The 22,209-nt window shown below is 42.7% G+C and overlaps 1 protein-coding gene across 3 annotated transcripts in view; it reads left to right on the forward strand.

The window, feature by feature from the left end:
* The window catches only part of GYPC (glycophorin C (Gerbich blood group)), a 66,280-nt gene extending 51,227 nt beyond the window's left edge, over positions 1–15,053 (forward strand). The window contains exons 3-4 of one of the 3 annotated variants that reach the window (XR_016442125.1): positions 669–973; positions 1,887–15,053. Coding sequence is in view for 1 of the 3 variants with exons in the window: in XM_090046064.1 (XP_089902190.1) it covers positions 669–865 (197 nt within the window). In the remaining 2 variants the exon portion in view is untranslated. Of the gene's footprint in view, positions 1–668 lie in introns of all 3 variants that reach the window. The other 2 variants (XR_016442126.1, XM_090046064.1) reach the window with 2 other exon arrangements.
* The last annotated feature ends 7,156 nt before the right edge of the window (positions 15,054–22,209 follow it).

The raw sequence follows: 22,209 nt of genomic DNA on the forward strand, positions 1-22,209 counted from the left end.
TGGAAGAAGTCAGTATGAGTTTTTTAACATGTTCCTGCAAAACCATTAATTAGTTTATTCTATCATCTACCAATCCATCTATCCACAGATCTATATAAACCTCATCGTCACCAGGGATCCTGTTTTTCTCTGATTTAAAAAAAACTCCACAATTTTTTAATTAAAAAAGTAACCCAAAATCTACTTTTTCCATGATTAAAATGAAGTGCCACTATACATATACATATAAATATACATGTGTGTGCGTGTGTGCGTGCGTGCATGTGTATGTGTGTAGAAGTAGAAATAGAAGCAACGTTCCATTTTAATTACCAAAAAAATGTGGATTTTAGGTTACCTTTTTTTAATCTGAAAATTAGGGACCTTTTTTAAATGAGACAAAACCCTGCTCATCCCCATCAGGTCTGAATGTCTTGTTACAATGCATGCTTCCTTCCCACTGTGTCAAGTATCCAGGTCGTGGCCATATTGGCCTAGAGGCAAAAAAAAATCAAAACTCATAGAAAAGGTGGTATCTTTTATTAGACCAACTAGATATTTGCAAACAAATTATTTTATAACCAGTCTCTGCTCTCTCCTCTCTACTGAACACTCAGTGGTGGGATGTCAAGTGAGGGCTGTGTACTGTGGCTAATTAAGACATCCAATCCTTTCTCTTCTCCTTCTAGGCGTTATTGCAGCAATTGCTTTTGTCCTCACCTGCCTGGTGATTGTGATGCTTCGGTACCTGTACAGGCACAAAGGCACCTACCACACCAATGAGGCAAAGGGAACTGAATGTGCCGAAAGTGCAGACGCCGCTTTGAAAAACGACCCTACTCTCCAGGAGGCGGTGGATGAGAGCAAAAAGGAATATTTCATCTGAGAGTTAGAGTCCACATGAAGACTCCCTTCATGCTCCTTTCCCCAAGGGAATCAATCAGAAGCACTGCATCCACGGCAACTTCAAAAGATGGATATTGCAAGGTTATAGGCAAGCCTCCTAATTGAAATGCTATTTCTTTATTCTTCCCCATGATGAACTGAATGCCAGATACTTGGCTGTTGATTTTATTAGCAGCACAGCTGGTCACAGTTGAATTCAATATCAGATAAGAAGAAACAAAATCTCAGTATGAGTGATATACCAATACTAGATAATGATATCAAATGTCAAACCTTGACATTTGGTGAAAATAATAGCTGCCAATGGAAAACATTCACTCAAAGTTAATGATGCATCCTACGCTGATATTATACAGGACTACCTGAAAATGAAATTCAAATGGTAATAGAACAAATGCTAAACCAGATAAAGCTGAGGTTACCAGAACAAATATTGATTTGTAGTCCAGATTTTTCCCCTATAAAAGCATGCATTTCCAGGTGTGAGGATCTGAGGGCCTTGGGGGGAGAGAAGTTTTTAGATTTTTGTTTTTTTTAAACCAAAGATATTTCACAGAAACAAAACACCATAGCAAAAGTTAGGAAAAAGTTAAGAGTGAAGATTTTTTTATTTATAACTGGCTTTGCATGGCAACTTGAGAATTGCAATGGGTTGGATACTACAGTGTACTAGGTAATAACCCGTAGGCTTATGAATATGATTGTAAATAGCCACTAGGTCTCTTGAACACGTGCCAAAGTAGGTAGATATTTAAGATAAAGAGTATTGGTTAGTGAAACACCCAGTCACAACTAGATCTTGCGGAGAGTTTTTGCTCTGGTATTTATTTATTTATTTTACTTTAGAGATGTCTTTTGAAAAAAAACCATCAGCTGACATTTTTGGGAATTGAGTCTACTTAAGGGGAGAAAGTACTCTTAGCAGTTCACTGTAATGAAAACCTGTAGATGTTTTAACCCTATTCCTTTGCATTGATTTCACCTTTTTTTTTCTGCCCCAGTGGCTTTTAAATATTTCCACGTGGCACTGGATACAAAAATTACACCAAGCATCCGCCCTTTAAAAAATAAATTGGAAATACTACATAACAGCAAAGATCCTGCTCATCACAAAAGAATCGACTGTGATGAATTCCTTCACCCCAACAAGCTGTCTGCCTAACTGAAGCCAACAATTAGTGCAAGAAATTGGATTAATTGTTTTCTGCACCTGCCTATCACCAGATGCATGTATGCTCTTAACTATCAAAAATAGAGGAGGGAGGGACATAATTAATCACAAATACTCCATTTACCAGCTTTACTCTTTGTACTCAACAGTTTTTCTATGTTTTGATTAAAATATATATATCTATATAAAGTTATGCATAGTTGTGCTTTCAACACTTTGCGGCTGATCCTCACTCCTTGGCATTGAAACATGGAAGGCACCTTGAGCGCACCATGGTTCACCATGCTGGCCATATAGCCATGAGAGGGAGAAATTGCTGAAGGAGAAAAGCCACAAAGGAACAAAGAGAATTGCTTGTGGTCTTTCAGCACCTACAGGAGGAGGATTTGAGGTATTATAAGCCTGAAGATTTAAATTTGGCTGATACAAAACCCTTGCTTTATGTCTTTAGCCAAAGGACACTGCAATACTGGCAACTTACAAAAAAGCTTATGTGCAAATTCTATATACTATTTTACAGCCATGGCATATATAATAACTAACAAGATAGTACTAAGTTGCATGAGCTTTGCTAACCATAATCATGTACATTTGCCTTCTTTTTTTAAAACTTGCGTTAAAACTTTTGGATCCTTTTTCCACTTTCTCAACATCATTTAGAACAAGCATCAAGGAGAAAATTATTAAGCTAGCAGCAAAACTAAGCTTATGCATCTAGAGACAGTAGGAAAAAAGGCAGAAATGAGGTTTTACTCTTCATTTCAATATTAAATTTAAACTCTTGTAAAAAAAAAAAGGCAATAAGAATCATAGAATCACTGAGTCAGGAGGGACCTGGACAGATCATCGAGTCCGACCCCCTGCCATGGGGCAGGAAGGAGCACTGGGGGTGGCAGGGGTCATAAGACCCCAGCCAGGTGCCTATCCAGTCTCCTCTTGAAGATCCCCAGGGAAGATGAGAGCACCAACTCTCTGGGAAGCCTACTCCAGGCTCTGGCCACTCTGACAATGAAGTCATTCTTCCTAATATCCAACCTAAACCTCTCCTCCCGCAGCTTGTGGCCATTGTTCCTGGTGACTCCAAGGGGGGCCCTGGGGAACAGACTTTCCCCGAGTCCCTGCTGCTGGCCCTGATAAAGTTGCAGGAAGCCACAAGATCCCCCCTCAGTCTCCTCTTGTGGAGACTGAAGAGATTCGGGTCCCTCAGCCTCTCTTCCTACGGCTGGCCACGGAGGCCCCCAGCCATACGAGTGGCCTCCGCTGGACCCTCTCCAGGTTCCCCACGTCCCTCTTCAAGTGCGGCACCCAGAACTGGACACAGGACTCCAGCTGCGGCCTGACCAGTGCCGCATGGAGGGGGAGCTAGACCTCTCTGGACCTGTTAGTGCTGCCCCTGTTGATGCAGGACAGGGTGCGGTCGGCTTTGCCTATTGCTTCATCACATCAGTGACTCATATTCATGCCCGAGAGGGGCAGCCCCTAACCTATAACCATAATGCTGATTCCCTCTCCCCAGGTGCAGCACCCTGCACTTGTCCTTGTTGAACCGCATCCTGTTCAGATCCGCCCACTTCGCCAACCTATCCAGGTCTGCCTGGATGCGGTCCCTGCCTGCCGGTGTAGTCACTTTACCCCACAGCTTGGTGTCATCAGCGAACTTGAGCAGGGTGCTCTCCACCCCCTCGTCCAGGTCGCTAATGAAGATATTGAACAGCACCAGCCCAAGGACCGAACCCTGGGGGACTCCGCTGTCCACACCCTCCCAGGTCAACATTGACCTGTCCACCACCCCCCTCTGGGTGCGCCCCTGGAGCCAGTTTGCCACCCATGTGACCGTGCATTCATCAGTGCTGCAGCCCCTCAGCTTGCCCACCAGAATTGCGGGGGGACACTGTGTCGAAGGCCTTCTGGAAGTCCAAGAAGATGACATCGACTTCCTCCTTCCCATCTAAGCTCTTTGTTACCTGGTCATAGAAAGAGACCAGGTTAGTCAGGCAGGACTGGCCTTGCACTAACCCGTGTTGGTTATCCCTCAACATCACTTCCCCTGCAGAGCTGTCACAAATGTGACCCTTGATCATTTTTTCAAAGACCTTCCCCAGGATAGAAGTGAGGCTGACTGGCCTGTAGTTGTCAGGCTCTTCCTTCCTTCCCTTCTTGAAAATAGGGACACCATTGGCCCTTTTCCAGTCCTCAGGGATTTGGCCTGAGCACCAGGAGTCCTCGAACAGCTGTGCCAATGGCTTTGCAATGACACCAGCCAATTCCCTCAGCACCCGTGGATGAAGGTCATCCGGGCCCACTGACTTGGACATATCTAAGCCCTCCAGGTAATCCTTAACTAGGTCTGAACTAACAGTCGGGGGACTCCCATCCTTCCCGGGCCTCTCTACGCTATCACCCAAGAGCACCCCACTGCCAGCAGACAGGAAAATGGAGCTTCAGGCCTGGTGCCAGGCTGGAAAGCATGTATATATTTGCTACGGGCATGGCATGCTTGCAGTGTATCCATGTCTCTCATCAGGGCAGAGATCACCTAAAACCTTCCTTGAATCTCAATGGGCTTTTTATTCCCTTTAATCTACTAAACCTCTCTCCAGGTCTGTACCCTCCAAGTAAGGCTGTTTGCTGGATCAAGTTTTGTTTGATGCTTCCTTGTAGCTGACTGCAACATTAGTGAAAGACACCTGGTAGGAACAAAGTGGTGTAAGGACCACTGATATTGCAGAAAACAAATTCCCATCTCACCCTCATAAGACCTTTTTCATTTTTAGGACTTGGGCTTGTTACACTGAACTAAGCTGTACAAGGGGGTGGTGGGTTATCTGAATATTTGCAAGATACCCCAAGGCAATTTTTCTTCTTATGAGTGAATGAAGGAACCCCACCAAGTCTGAGATGTCATACTCATTTAGGTCATCATAATCAATGGCAATCACTCGCTGTCAAGGATGCTTGTCTTCCATGATTGTCTTACCTGTGGCCGACGAGGCTGATCTGGGATCAACAGACTCTGCTGCAGCTCCAGCACGTGTTTCCATGCAAGGTGGGTGACTCTGGGTTCATGATTCAGTCCATGACATGCTGTTTCTGCCACTCCTGCTTTTCCATCTTCTGCTGTTGCCATGAGGTTTCAAAGTACTGAGATCCTTGCAGCAACTTTGGCATGGCCCTGCACAAGAAATTCCCACAATGTTGATGTTGCATTTTTTTTCAAGTTGGCCTTGAGGGCATCCTTGAAGGGCTTTCTCTGCCCTCCTTTTGAGCTTATGCTTTGACTGGGCTGGGAGAATAAAACTTGCTTCAGGAGTCTGGAGTTGGACATACATATGAAGTGGCCAGCCTAGTGAAATTGAAGTTGAATAATCACCACCTTGTTGCTCGAGGTGTTTGCTTCTGAGATGATGCTAATGTTGGTGCATCTGTCTACCCCCTGGATTCGAAGGATCTCCTGCAGGCAGCATTAATGGCATTTTCCCAGCAGCTTGAGATCTCTCCTGTACATTCTCCATATCTCAACCCCTTCCAATAAGGCAAGGATCACAACCACTTGATAAACCATGAGGTTGGTTTTGGATATGACATCATGATCTTTGAACACTTGTTTCCTCGGGTATCTGAAGGTTGCACTCAGACATTTGAGGCAACATTCATCTATGTCATCTTCTTCATCTATGTCAGCCTTCTGAAAGAGATGGTTTCCGACATATGGGAAATACTCAGCTATTCTCCAGAGTCTCACCATGAGTCTGAATTACTAGAGCTGGAGACTGCTTATTAAGAGCTTGCTGATGGAAAACCTTAGTTTTCTGAAAGTTAAGCATCAGTCCAATTTTCTTGCATCCTCAGTAAAAATGTCGACGATTGCCTGAAGGTCTGCTTCTGAATGAGCACGTGCTACAGCACCATCAGCATACTGGAGCTCAATGACTGGGGTTGGTTTTGGCATAGGTTCAACTGAGACTAAACATCCATTTGGTAAGTTAGCTCCACTCTGACTGGAAAGTTGTTGGTGGTCAAATGTAGCATCTCAGTAAGAGGTTTTGGAGCAATGATGCAGCCTAGCTTAACTCCTGTCTTAACTTCAAAGGGATCTGTGATACGTATGTTACTGAGATCCACCACATGCGTACTGTCATGGAGCAGGCGAAGAACGATGAAACTATGAAAAAACGCCATAGAGCATCCTTCTGAAATATGGAAGCAGACCTTCAGGCAATCGGAATGGACCTGAGTAGATCATCATATGACCCCCTGCCATATGGTTGACAAGCGTTGAAAGCTTTTGCGTGGTCAAAGAAGGCCACGTAGAGAGAGGCTTATGTTGTTCCCAACATTATCCTGCAGCTGGTGAGCAATGAAGATCAAATCAGTTGTGTATCTTGATGCCCTAAATTCACACTGAGACTCCACGAGTGACTCTTCAGTAAGTGGAAGGAGACGGTTCAGGAGGGTTCATGTGATGATCTGTACTGTGGTGGACAGCAAGGCAATTTCTCTGTTGGCCATGTCTACTTTCTTGAAGATTGGCACAATCCTGGCAACCCTGAGGTCATTTGGGATTTCTTTATTTCAGATCTTTAAGATGTGGACATGGAGCTATGATGTGAGCTCCTCTCCCCCATGCTTAAAGATTTTGGCAGGGAGTCAGTCAGCTCCAGGTACCTCGTTATTCTTCATTGGCTTGATGGCTTTCCTCACCTTGTCAAGGGTCGGAAGGATTTTGAGATCGTCTCTGACTGGGTTTTATGGGAAGGATTTAGCCAACAGCCAAGAGGCACCTATTAGTCATAAAGGGTCTAGATTTTTAGGTAGCATGAAGTGGCTTCAGTAAAGCTACCTCAGTTCATATCAGCTAAGAACCTGGTCCAATATTTGAATATTTAGGATCCCTCAAATCTGAAATAATGCAACCGCTGCTCTTTGAACATGCCCCAATTTAGTAGCTTGCTTCATTTCTTCAAGCTGTTTTTCTGCACTCATCCAGCCAATAGAGCAATCCAAGTCCATAATGATATCCTGCTCATCGCTAATGAGCCTTTTTGAATGTTTGCAGAGCAGTAACTTTGGCACTAGCCATGTTTTCAGTTATTTTCTTTCAAAAAGCCTTCTGATGCTGTCCTCTTGCGTTCCAGGGTTTTGCCTTATTTAGAAATGACTCAAGCACTTGGAGCAGAGCAGAGCTCAGCTCTGGGTTTTGTTTGTTTGTCTTTTTAGGACAACCTTGGCTTTGTAAAGGACGGGAAACATCTGACAGCACCAAAAGATTGACACAGCTTGAAGGGCCCAATCCTTTTGCCACACAATAGTCCCACTGTCTTCAGCCCACATGGCTCTAAACCACTGCATTGCAAATTACTCATAACTTTTAGGGATAATTTACAAAACTTTTCTTTGTAAGTCATAGGCTGAGCAAAACAAGGCACCATGTGCAACACTGGTGCCTGCAGGTGGTCGCATCTTTTGATCAAAAACAGCTAACTGACTTGAAAAACAGCATTGAAAGGTTTGGGCTATTTGTAAACTCCCAGGATTCAGTAATAACCAAGATCAGGAAATAGGATATTTTTCTATGTGAGCAACTATGTGATTAGTACTAATGTTTTATAATGATTGAGTGTCAATATTATGTAGATAAAGCCACACTGCCTCTATTTAGAAGCACAAGTTGTTTTCTCAAATCTGCCTTTTAGTGCCTTAGAATCTTTTTGCATTGAATCATCAAATATTTGCTATTTTTGATGCTGTTTGGACACATGAGTTGTGGCATGGTGGTTTGTGTGTATATATATATATATATTATAGATATATTTTTCTATATATATTTTATATGTATGTATGTATATGAATATGTATATGTATATGTATCACACAAAACCTAGTCAGAGATGAGATAGATAGATAGATACAGAAAGTTAAGAAATATAGCTGATAATTTGATGAGATTAAAGCAATTACCTGGAAAGAGTCCTGTTTACGTCAGTAGGCTTTAGGGCAGGCCCCTGGAGAATTAAAACACGTCCCTGTGAAAAATGGCATTGTTTGTGAAGGAAAACAGAGCGACTTTTCAACTGCATCCTCAAGCCTCGATTAAAGCAAGCTTTGAAAACAGGACGCAGACACCTGTTACTGTGCTTGTTCCCATGCTGCCAGCATATTGCCGTCAGTGCTAATTGTACCAGTGTTAATAGGAATGGTCCCAGCAATAACCCTGCCGGCTGACGGGAACGCTTGTGTAAGCATTTCTGTAGCCCAAAGGCTCTGATCTCCAGGTGCTAGTGGGCACCGACGTGGCAGCATTTCCCCTGTTGGTTTATAGAGTCAATATTTCCAAAACCTTGGCTACATTCATAACAAAGCTGGTGGGGTTGAACCTCAGGCAAATGGCTCCCATTCTCCCTATATATAGGAGGTCAAATTCTTCTACACCTGCCACCAACTTCAGTGCTACTGTTGGACCTGATACCGGCCATCTGTCCAGAGATGCCACTGACGCCTTCTGAAGCAAAACCATGATGAGGAACAGCAAGCAAAATACAAAGCAATAGAGATCAAGGACAAAGTCACTCAAGAGCCTGCATCCCCTCAAAAATTCCCCAAATCTTGGTGTTAATAGGCAGTGTAGAAACTCAGTGGAGTTGCCTCCAAAGTGAAAGCATCATCTCTCTTGTCTCCACTGAATTATTGCTCTTTGCCACTGAAATATGGCTCTTAAATTGTGCTGAGGTGTCTAGTAAAACAGCAGGTGATGTAGAAAGGTACTGTTGAGTAGCTGGAATGACAACCTTTCATTCCTCTCATTGCTTCACCAATTTTTCAGGCAATAAGGCTAATTATACTTACAGCCATAGGCTGATTGATGCTGGTTATTGGGTGACTGGGTATGAGACTAAGCCAGGATATTGGGGCTGAGCCACTGATTACCTTTCTAATGTTACATTACAATTCCTCTATAATATTATGGCCTCTGTGAAGAAATCATTGGGTTCCTGGATGCTTTTGGGCCTTTTTTATACTGAAGGTCAAGCTAAATGGTGAGAATGGTCCTTTCCAGCCTTCAAATCTATGGATCTAAACCCAGACTAATTCCACCAGTGTCAACAAGAGTGGCTCAGGGGTTATATCATCGATCTTATAGATTCAGAATTATTGCCAATTGGATGCTGTTTGCGCTTCTCCACGGGAGAGAGCTGAATTGCTTTTCATACTCACTTAATAGCATTTTTCTATTAGATACACTTCCAGCATTTTTTGGAATCATAATACTGTGAAAATTGCAAGCCTCCCAATAGCTAGAGACCAACCGTTGCTTAACCACCCTGCTGCCATTCCTATCAGAAAGGAAAAAAGCTGCTGTTACTTAGATCCTGTCATCTTTCATTGCAAAACCTGAATGCGATTTTGGTTGCTATTTAGCTTTTATAACAATGCGTTTGCAAGCATCTCTGGGACCAACCCTAGAGCCTGTCACTCTCGATTACCCTGAGTACTATTAATGGAGATGTACAGAAACGTCTGACCATATTCTGTTCTCACTTCCTCCTCACTGACACAACTGGCACTCTGCTGACTTTAGCGACTCCATTCATTTAAGTGGAGTTAATATGGATTTACCAGGGAATAGACTAGATTTAAAAAGCCAGGGAAAAGGGAAGACCTTTGTTCATAATCTGGTTCCTGACTCCTAGTAAGTCGATTTTTTGTACAAAGCAGACAAGATCCCTGTAAGTAGGACAGACTGGCAAATGAGAACAAGAAGGAAACAGTCAAACATCCAATTTTATACAGCTTTTTATTTAGAAGCACTGATTCCTGGAGATTTCTGGTAACTGCGTAGCCATGCAACAGCTACCCAACTGTGCACATAGTTCTGAACAGCTGGCAATCATGGTGTTTTCAACGCAAATTAAAGAAAATCAAGTGGGCTGAGTTTCCAGTTGGTGCAAATAAGCTTTCGATGGAGGTACGTTGATTTTTGGACCACTACTAAAAAGTGCCTTTGCTGTATGTCTTCCTTAGAGGCTAGTGTGGGCACCTGTCATCATAGAATAACACTGTTCCTTTATGCAGCGCTGAATTAGGAATATATCACAGCTGTTTGTTTGATATGGACCCCCCTGCGGCCCCAAGATCCTTACAGGAGGACGCTGAAGAGAGCCATTTCATGCATTTATCCAAGACAATTCAGCCCAGGAGATCTAAAACTAAACCATTCTGCAAATACCAACTCATGTCTAAGTCGATCTGTATCCAGCTAGCACGGCTTCTTGGACTCACCATTGTATGCCCACAGTGGTCAATAGGCAGGGGCTGTGTATTTCAAAAAGAAGACATGGCAGACCCCAAACTTTATGATGTGCCAGCTGTGTTACCGAGAACTTACAGGAAAGCCTTTTCAGATTAAAAAGTGTTGAGAGCCCAGGCATTCAAGACTTCTACTGATTTCAGTACTGCTCTCATGTACAGCCTGCTTCCAGGACTGGGCCACTTACACCAGTTCTGCACATTGCTCTGCACCTCTAAGCACACACTCCCCGAGCCTGTGAATAATTATCTCTTCACTAACTGCTCAGTGTTTAATAAATGATAACACTGGTCCATCCTCTACAAAATCCTGTGCAGACTTATGCTGTTTACTGGAGGGTACTCTGGAGGGGAAAAGTGATTTATTGAATAGCCACTGTGCCACTGAAATCAACTCTGAATCCGTACCCAGTTAATTGGCATGTGTGTTATGGTCTCCATGCTGCCTTTTCATTTTTGTCATTTCTAAAAATTACAGGTGATACGTCTTAAGACACAAATATTGCAATCAACTCAGGTTAATTCTATGATAGATGTCAATCTCTTGGATAAAGGGGTAGCTGATCCATGAACTAAAAACTGATGGTTACCTAGATGTTAGAGATTACAACTAAATTCAGTTCTGTGTGCAGATGGAATATAGCCCCAAGCTGGTTTCATAGATAGATAGATAGATGTGTGTGTGTGTGTGTGTGCGCGCGCACACACACACACACACATATGTATATGTGTTTCTGTGCATGTGTGTGTGCCGGAGTGTGTGTGGTGTGTGCATGCATGCCTGCATGTATACTCACACATTTTTCCTTAAAATGCTCAAATTTCTAAAATCTGAAAACAATTATTGAAAGAAAACAAGCAAGCCAGCACAAAAATGGCGGTGGTAATTCCAAGTTGTTTAAGAACACTTTATTAGATGCTGGAAAAGAATGCATAAGGCACATCTACGTAAGGTGTCTTAAGTGCGGAGTTGCGTAATTAGCTCAGCAGTAAAGCTGCTGTGTCTACATGTGCGGCGCTATTAGGCCTCAGCAAACCATTAAATGCTGCCCTAGATTAGTACTGGAAAACGCAAGTGCTATCCTGCAGCAGTGATATTTAGTGTGCTGTGATGGACATGTAGACAGTGATGGGTCTGGCTGGGGCACAAGGGTGCTTCAGTGTGGGGGCTGCCCGCTAGCTAGCCCTGCACTGGAGCACCCTTGTGCCCCAGCCAGCCCCTCCACAGCACATTGAGCTGGGTTGGAGAACCCCCGGGCTGGCAGGATGACTCCCTTGGGTCCTTTGCCAGCTGGAGCTGCTCCAACCTGGCTCAACATGCTGCAGTACTGGGCACATGTGTAAATGCTTCACCCAGGAGCAATATACTCTGGCGTGAACTGTACTGGAGTTTATTCAATTGCATTAATAGCCCATGTAGACATACCCACACACAATTGCACATTCATTTAGGCATCTTCCATTAGTGTATGGACACACGCATATTCAAAACCATTTCACAAGGGCAACTGCTATTAAGTTCTAATTGTTATGTGTGGACTGGCCAGAAACAAGGCAAAAGTTGCAAAACAATGCCCAGTTTTAACACTGCGTTACCCAGGGTTGAGGTTGAAGCCTTTTTGCTGCATTTGTATCGATCCCATCTCCTCCAGGTGTAACAATTAGAACACAACTGCTGACCTTTTAAAACATTCCCCTTTCGAAACAGCTCTGAATGTATGTGCATCCATACCCTTACAAAACAGGCTAGATCAATGAGGTGAAACCAGAAAACAAGGATAAGAAAACACAACATATAACAAATGGAAACATTATGACAATAATAGCAAAGACCACAAATCAGCAGTTAGAAAATTCAGATGGTTGATACGGAGGGCTAAAGATAGGCATGAAAAATTGATGGCCACGGGACAATAGGAAAGAATGATTTAAACACTGTCAGAGCAAATTAAATCCTAACAGTGGTTAAGGACCAATACTAGTTAAAGACTGTAAAACTGTCTGTCATTGACATACAGAACATGTCTATTCAACAAATATTTTTATTTTGTATTTTAAAAGAAGCAGGATAATATACTCATATCTCACACTGACAAGAAAATGTCTTGCAGTGTATCTATTACCAAAGAACCATAGGGAAGTGGGGCTGGAACGGACCTTACGAAGTCATCTAGTTCGACCCCTTGCTCAAAGGCAGGATCGTCCCTGATTAAAGCATCCCAGACAAATGTCTGTCTGAGCTGCTATTCAACATTTCCAAGGACGGAAAGTCCACAACTTGTCTAGGTAGCCTATTCTGATGCTTGACTACCCTCATACACACACACACGTATATATACACATACACATATATACGCATACATACACATACACACACACACACATATACATACACATATACACACACACACATATATACACACAGGGTCTTCATAAAGTCTTCGTGCACTTTTAAACGTTAATAACTTAGGTTGTGGACAAGGACTTTATGAAGACCCTGTAGGGGGTGTGTGTGTGTGTGTGTGTGTGTGTGTGTGTGTGTAAATTATTTGAGCCAGATCATTTGAATCAAGGAAAAATTTAAGTTTATGCAGCCAATACAGAGAATTAAAGCTGATGTGCACAGACAGGCCCTTGAACTTTCCACAGTGTGCCCAGCACGTGCCCCCGGGTGACCTCGGGACATGTCAATCAGCACTGACCTACTTTCCAGCCCCGCGCATGCTCAGTTACTAAACAGAGCTTGATTCTGTGCATGCTCAGTTAGAACCTGCATGAGGTAATTAGACCAGAAATTTCTATGAACAAAGCGATCTGATTGGCTACCAAATTTGTATAAAAGACTACTGAGCCCCTCCCTCGGGGGGGAGACCCGACCCAGTGTGAGTGCAGAGACTGCTCTTAGCAGAGACTGTCTCACAACTGGGGAGACCCGTTTGACTGAGACCAGAGGCTGTTCACCAGGGACTGTTCCTCGGTAAGGCTCTTCGGCCTATTGGTCTCCTCCCCGCTTGGCTCTTCCCTGCATTCTCGATCTCGTTCCGTTTTTTGCTGTACTGATATCCTGGCTTTTGACTAACTTTCGGCATCGATTCCTGACTACGGCTCAGCTCATTCGTACTCACTTCGATCGTGTCTCCGCTTCATCACGTCTCAGCTTTTGACCTCGGCTTCCTCTTCGACCACCTGTTGTCCATCACTGGATTGGCGTCATGACACCGTTCATCAATTGCGTTACAGTTGTGTTAGTTTGTGTTCCATCTCGTGAGCTGCTGACCAGCCCTGGGACTAGCTAGTGGGCAGCCGCACCTCGCCCTCCGGGGCTAGAAAGCAAGGGCTCGCTAGTGAACCCCGTGGGCCAACAGACCACTCTGTTGTTGTTTATCGTTCTATAACTGTACTCGAAGAAGCAGCTCTGCCTATGCCTCAGAGCTTAAATTAAATAAATCCACCTGTTTGAAACCATACGTTTTCGTGCCACTCAGACTCCGCCACCGCAAATCCCACCTGTTCCTGTTCCAGTCGCCACCGCCCGGCCCACCGTGACCCTGGGGCCTTCATTTGGTTCCGACAATTTGTAGCTAAGACTTCACTGGTTAGGATAACTGAGCTGAAGTGTCTTATAGACTGTGAATTAAGAGATGGTAACATAATGCTACAATGGTTTAACAGAAAACAGGCATTTATTCAAACAAACTCAAGTTTATTGTTGGATGAATTTTTTTTGGTGAAGGTTCTTGTGTTGACATAGTTACTTAGAATTTTGTAAGGTATTTGACTTAGTTCAGTATAACATTCTGGGGAAAATTTGCACTCCACAAAAACATTATGGTCCCCAGTGAATTCAAATCTGTTTATTAAGTGCCTGTAATGTTGCCACACAAGTCTGCATTCATATAAGAAGGTTTCTTCCATTATAAACTATCTGGTTAACCAAAGAAATGAAAGTAGCAATTAATTAAAACAACACTATATAAAAAAAATGTTAAAATGAGGAAATCAGTAGTACATACATAGGAAATTCAGATATTTGATAAGACAAGCTAAAGGTATTAATGAAAAATCTATGGCTAATTGAACAACAAAAAGGAATCCTTTAAATATATTAAGAGAGAATCAAACTCCAATAATAGTATAGATTAAATATTAATTAAAGATGGTTAAATCTTCAATAAGTCTCAATGAGGAATCTTCATCTCATTGTGTGTTTCTCATAATGTGCCCAAAGCCCAGTCCTTTTGACTTCAGTAAGACCAGAATTTCATCTTCTGTGTTTATTATTCTTGGGAAAGTGAATTATACTACCTACATAACTCAGTAAGAACACACTAAATCAAGTAATAAATCTTTATAAAGCCTGAACTCTCAGTACATCCTAGTGTCTTCATATCCCGTTTTGTTTCAGAAATATATGTATGCTAGGAAGGGTTTGAAATGTTGTTATATGAATGGTTGCAATTCAAATCTACTTTAACATGACAAAGGAGAACATAAAACCATCAAAGGTCATTAACATCACTAGAGTACATACCAGGGCTTTCTGTGATGATAGGTATGTTAAAATGCACCATATTGTTTTTTATCTATCAAAGCTAGTAATAAACTGGTTGTAAAAAAATCTACTTTATTTTGACTGGAAAAAAAGAAACGAAAGAAAAATGCATTTTATAATTAAAAGTGTCATTTTCAGTTTCTAAAGAATCAGTTTCCTGTCACTACTCGCTTTCAAAATATATCTGTAGCTTTTTGAAGAAGAATACTTGCTACTGAAATGGTCTTGCCAAACATTCTGGATTAGTCTTATGAGTACAAATCAAGAAAAGTAGTAAAAGGTCACAGACCCCTTTCACATTACAAGCAAAACCAAAAGATAAATTGCTGGAGATGTATTACAGGTACAAAAGATACTTTTGACAGACCTATGAAGGATTCATACTTCAGAAGTTAGACAGTACTAATGTCTTTGTGAGCCTTCATGCAGGTACATGATCTAAAAATCTGAGCTCCTAAAATGCCTGATGGATTGTCACTTATGGCCAACATCCCATACACCAGAATGAACCAAATCTGAAATGCTAGGAACAGAAATTAGACATAAACCAGTATAAGTGATAGAAACCAGTTCAAATCTGTAACACAACAGAAGTTCAGAGCAAAAAAAAAACCGTCTTCCAAAAGGCCAAAACTGGTTTAAGATTAACCTGGATGGAGGTAGTATCAGACTTAACTGAATTAGATTAAATCAGTTTATAGAACTTCTGTCCCAGATCCCCTCCAGTTTCAAGTTAACTCATAGTCCCCCATCATCCCAGGATGCTTTGCACCTCCACTGCAAACCTCCCCTTACAGGGCAGGTAGTCTAGCCTTGACCCAAGCTGTCTGCTCCAGCCAAGCAGGAAGGTGTACTCTAGGACCCTCCAGCTTTTGACCTGGGCCACTGCAGGCAGGTGGCTGTATTTCCAGAATCAAAAGTGAATGTCTGTTCACTTGCTAATCAGTTCAATCTGTGCAGCTTAGCCTAACCTGCAAAGATTGATCCGATTCCACCTCGGGCTTTTTGACCATCCATACTTAGCCAAAATGTCTTCGTTGTTCTTCCTGCCTTGTGTAAAATCTCAAGGTGATTATACAGTATCCCTAATTAAAGAATAATAGAAGGATGTGTCTATAAAGTAGATGGCAGTCTTCGTCGCAATAGGTATGCAATGTGCAGCCAAATTCAAAGATAATTATAATCAATGGAGAGACTCCCCTCCAACAGGCATTTTATGTAATGCATTAAATGGGCCAAAATTATAAGCCTTCAGAGGTGTAGCTGTGCTAGGCTAAATGGGGAAATGATTGTCCCTGGATGATGCTGTCTGAAAGAGCTATGCCAGAAAAAGGCACAAGACCCCAGAATAATGGGGAAGGAATAGGAAGGGCAGCACTAGCAATAGATCCAGAGCTTTGAGGTACAGGCCTGTCTTGATGTTGACAATAGCCAACCATTTCCCTCCCTCTCAGTGAACTCAGTGATTTTCTGATGAGGATAGCCATTGGATCCTCCATTGTGTATGCATCTAAAATGCAAACCATTCTCCACCTACCCACAGAGGCACCAAGCAACAGGGCTGGAGCATATCACTCACCTTGGTGGTACCTAATTTACACCTGAAGATGTTCTTACAGCCCCAACCCGTGTTAGCACATGCTGAAGTCAGTAGGGTTTCCTGAAATGTCAGTCAACACAGCCTGGCCTCTTGTATGTGATTTGACAGTCAAGAACAGGTCCATTGGACCAAATTAATCCCTTTATTAAACCTTGTGACTTTGACAGACATACACAAAGCACCAGAAAAAAAAAGCAGAAGGAAAATAACTGGAAAGAACTTTATTCAGCAAAAGGCAACTTCACAGAAGAACAGGAGTCTACTCTCAAGAAATGACCACTAGCAGGATTAAAATATACACTTCAGGATTTTCCATCAAGCCCAAAGCTAATTCTGGAGGGATGCCCAATACATTAATGCAATGCACATTGTATGGCTGCCATCACCACTGCTGGAACGGGAGACTCGCAGCAGGAAGTTCTGGCTGCTCTGGACAAGAAAAGGACCCAGACCTTGTGCTAATCGACCTGCTTCCCACCAAAGATTTTGATTAATGCTTCTATTCCAGCTAAAAAATAAACCAAATCTCCTGGACCCAGTCTTGTCAGAGCTGGCTGATGGGAAGTATGTTAGTTCCTGACGTTTGGATAATGGCCAACAACAGGCAACTGATCTCTGATTTCTTTCCAGTGTCTTGGAAAGAAAGACTCTCATCCCCCACCCACCAAGAGAACTGTCTAGCAGATTCATTTGACAATCTTTCCCAATTTAACACATAAATATGCTGAGAAAATGCAACCCATAACCGTACCTTAAGTTCCCAGATACAATCGGCTTTTCCCCTCACTCAAATACCTAATAGAGCGATCAGCAGCATTTTCACAAAACTTGTCGTAAGTCATATTTAACCTGACTAAGATTTTATATTTTATTCCTATTAATTTATACTTCCTGTCATTCTTTACCATGTCAGTGTTCTCTTTCCGTTCATAAATCCTTGTTTTATAAAGGAGCGTGTGACCCTGAGGGCCCTCCATGCCTTTTCTAATATTCCCTTAATATTATGCATAAATACAACATTGGGTTCAGAAATTCATCTCATGAACTGACATCTCTCTATTCCACCAAGTCCCTCGGCAACACAATTTACTTTCTGAGGCAAAAATGGATGTCAGGGAAATTATTACATGTCTGTGTTAACTGGCAAAGGGATAGAGACCGTTGTACAATGAATGACGCGTGGGGCTTTATCAATATTTCTGCCTTCGTACAGTAAACCAGTCATAAGAAAGTAGCTACCTGTATGAAGAATAAAAGATAAGGAAGATCAGCTTGTTCCTAGTGCTAGCGCAACATGCCAAGGTATAATGGCACGTGGGACGTTTCAGTGAAAAGAAAAGCCAATGAGTCGTATGCACTTCTGTGCGATTCGTACACTGGAGTTCAGGCATGAATCAGTCACACTAGTCTTTACCTTTATGAGCTATGTTATAACAGAGATTTTAATTTCTTGCCCCTCTTCCCCCACTGTTAATTAATTTTCATTTCAAATGCAGCAAGAAAATCACTTTGGGGAGCCTCAACCCAGCTGCATAATGTGCTTTGGAGATTTCAGGAGCAACACATGCCTTCCAGAGCTGGGATGAAAGGGGAAAACAGTCACCCCTTGCACAGTATAAACCTCTGCTATCCTGTGGCATATTGTCAAGCTGCCTTTTGCATCTACCTTGCCTCCTTAATAAAACCCTTCATAATTAAAAGGTGCAATTCACTGAGAGGTCTAAGGAAATGAGGATGTTGAATGTGAGAATCCAGTCACCTTAGCAATGCTCCAGTCAACCTAATTAGGAAATAATCTGCTATATTATACCTGGAGCACTGACTCCATTCCCCACTGTCTCCCTCTAAATCAAAGAATCAGGATGTATGTAACCAAAAAAACCCAAACAAGCCCTAATATTTGTTAGCAGTTTTTATCACGTACAAGCAATGAATCACAAGGCAGAAGGAGACCACACGGGAAACAAGTCATTTCTGCACATGGTTGACTTCCTAAACACTTCCCTTGTTCTATAGTAAATGTTTTTTACTATAAAACTCACAGATAGAGCATCCAGTGAGGGTGCTCATGATCCTTCTCCTGCAGCTGACCAAGGCCTGCAGAATAAATAAAAGGGCCTTTTCTGGTTGACATACCGATGAACTCCACCCGGCACAGTTCAGGAACCTCTTTCACGCCAAAGCAGCTACCATTGCAGGGATATTAGCAGCCAGGATAACCCACAGCAATAACTGCAGTGGGCTCACAAATCTCTACATCATCATTTTCCCAGCATCCAATTCACGGGTCAAGGACTTGAGCAGCCTGGGGTAGCCAGCTTCAGGACTGCTACATTTATGTCTTGGTACTTGAGTGTTGGGCCTCACCCTGTTGCACAAAGGTGACTTTTCTCATGCAAAGCTACCACTGCTCAGCCCAGGGTCTTACTGTGATGTGCTTCCAGCCTCAGTGCTTGTAGAGCCAGTCCGCATAGCAGGGTCTGTCCCATCTGTGTACAACCTGCACAATCGCCTTATCAAAGCTGGCCAGCCTTTCTGAGGACTATAAGTCACAGAAAAATACTTGCCACAGTGACCCACCACCTCAGCCTGCTTCCTGCTATGGAAATGGGTGTTGAATTAGCATGCCAAGCACCCAAAACAGGTCCTGGTCCTGGGCTGGATACCTGCCTTGGCTGCAGCTGCATTGGAGGCAGCAGACAGAGCAGCAGGTCAAGCCAGAAGTGCCGTGGTCTGCTATATTGGCAAGCCAGGAACATTTCTGCATCCAGACAAGCTCTCCCGTAACGTATTGAGAAACAATTCATAGATCACTCAATACCATGCAGTGCTAAGAATCATGGGATATGCTTCTCCTCCTCCCCCCAGATTTTACTCCCTATCTTGCACCAGCACAGGCATGGCTATAGGTCTATGGGTCAAGAAGAGCTTGGCTCTGTGGGCACTTATTGCCAGGTACAGCCAAGCCAGACACCCATCTCTGGGTGCCCCGCCCCAGGTAAACTCAATAGCAAAGACATACCTGGCCAAATCACATGGGGTCAGAAGTGTGAATGAAGTCACTCACTATGGAGACCAAAGTGGGGATCTCACATGTTCTCACCATTTACCTTAGAAAATATCAAGGGAAGATTTTCTACACCGGCAGAACCAACTTAGTTTATCTATAGCTAAGGCCCAGACCAGGCCAGCAAAGCAGATGAGGTTGCTCGGAGCTGGGACTCTGGTCCAGCCCATAGGTGCACCACGATTGTCACTGGGGCTCAGTCAGCTCAGCTCCATTGCCTACAGCAAAATGGCGCTGACTTTGAACTCTCCTGATTTATACCAGCAGATGGTCAGGTCCATAAATCAGCTGCACAACAGGGGTCTGGAGCAAAGCAGAGGCAAAGCTTAGGGTTCTTGGATCAGGGGTTTCAGGCTGGACATGCTTTTGGCGAGGTTTCCAACAATAATTGGGTTGTTTGGAGGAGCAGACTGGCCTGAGCACAGCACGTAAACAACATCCAAGGAAAGCCAAGTGGATCTGCTCCTTTCTAAATTACACTTGGCAGAGTCTTAAACCTGCAGAAATGATGTCTTTTATCTCCTCCACACAGTTAATCTGACAAACGGCAGCTGCAATTACAAGCCAGAGCAAACTTGAATGCATCCTATCAAGAAGATTTCTACAGCAGCATATATGAAGGACTCGACTATTGTGCACTAATGACTTTGTTAAGCAAATCGGATCTGGGGTTTTCCTTTTCTTCTTGCAATGGGGGAGGATATCTTCAAACATCTCAGAGGAGAGCACATCTGGCTCTCAGCTGTTGCTGGGCAGCCTAAGAGCTGTGCATGAGAGAGGCTCTCAGCAAAGCTGAATCATTTGGGCAATTAACACTCACAGAAATTTGCACACAGGCCCCTAATATATATATATATGTGTATATATATATATATATGAAATTCCAATTTTGCCTCAATGACAGACAAACTCCTTCAGCCAGCAGACAGCTCCAGTGGCTCTGTTTCCTTTCTCACTTGAAAGTTTGCAAAGGAGAAAATTCCTTCCAGGGCTTCTTGTCCCTGTTGGGAAAGGCAGATTTACTAACCATGTTTAATAAATCCAAATCAAGGGACCCAATCCAAAACCAGCTGAAATCCATATGGGTCTTCAGATCATCAGATCCCTTGAGAGATTTATTTCAATGGTTTATAGGCTTTAAAGGACCAATGTATCCCAGTCTGAGTTCCCACATAATATAGGTGACAGAATCAACCACAGTCCTTTCTGTATCAAACCCATCTTGTGGCTGAGCTAGGGTGCAGGTACACATCCTTGATTAAAGTGCCATACTCAGCCTGGAGAGCAATGACATCATTAAAGTGATGAGAGGGGAGGGCAAGGGTAAAGAAAAATGCAGATTTTTAAAATGTAATTAGTTTGAATCCAACTGCCTGCACAGCCATCATTTTGGAAAACAACAATATAAAAATCTGATGCAATTTAACTTACTGCCAAGTATTAAAGCTCCAATATAATTTAACTCACTGTCTCACAGCACTCAAAGATCTACCAACTGACTGATGAATCTGTAATGCTTGGAAATCCTTAGCAGTGTTGGTGCTTGTATGGCATACCCAGGAATTATGACAAGCAGATTAAAAAAAGATTTTAAAAAATGTGATGTTACGCATGGAAGAGAAGATTAGAAATGGAAAATAATATTTGTTCTAACCTTTTGTCCATAACCCAAATGCTTGAGGGCTCAGACATCACCTTTAATCTTGTTTTATATTTTAGAGGCTTTTATTAATATCTTTCCCCCGCCATTGTGCAATCTATATATCGATGAAGACCTGGCTGAGTCTTCACAAAGTTAGTTTCGTTAGTTTTTTTAATGTTTGGAGGATTTTTTTTTCTTTTTTTAATTAAACCTGCTATTGAATAAGCCAACAGAAAGCAGAATGACCCCCCTAAAATGAGCTGATCTTTCATTTCTTAGTGAAAGTGATTCTATATTTTTTAAAAATAATATTGTAATTTAGCAGTGATACTGGGAAGGTTATTCAGAAAACAAAATGCTTCAGGGCACAAGTCTGCCCTTTCATACTGGAGAGTTGGTCTCCATTTAACCAGGTGCAGCTAGGGAAAAGAATGGGCCCAAAGATCCCTGCCTGGACAAATTCATCTTGGGACCAAATGTGGCCCTGATTTTGAAGACAACAAGACTGTGGATTTGTGAGTAATTGCTTAAAATGAAAGCCAGGGTTTCACAACCTGGCCCTTGCATTCAGCAATTACTGTATAGAGCAGTTAAACAGAATTGCTTTCAGGAGTTAAAGGTGCTTTGGGAGAGCTGCAGAAAGGTCAGAAAGTCCACACTGTCTGCCTAATGCAGTTCATAATAAATGCATTTAACAGAAAAAAATGACAAGGGCACTGTTCCCTTCCCCAACACTGCAAACTCCTTTCTGCAATTTTTTTTTTAAACTGGTTTCTTCAGGTTTTTTTTTGAAAGACTTCAAAGATCTTGCTAAGTGAGGCTCTGATCAAAGGCCCTAAATGCCCAGCCGGCCCTAATTCCTCACACCAACCCAAACTGTGTGCACCTGAGCTTCATTCCCGTGGATGAAGCAAGCAACCAAAAAAGCGTCTCACCTACAGCACACAGCACCTGTGTGCACTTAACCCCACTTTCCTTACTTCCAATA

Source organism: Crocodylus siamensis, chromosome 4 (genome assembly GCF_052110815.1).
Source record: "Crocodylus siamensis isolate JL-2025a chromosome 4, ASM5211081v1, whole genome shotgun sequence".
In the NCBI taxonomy this organism is placed as follows: Eukaryota; Metazoa; Chordata; order Crocodylia; family Crocodylidae; genus Crocodylus; species Crocodylus siamensis.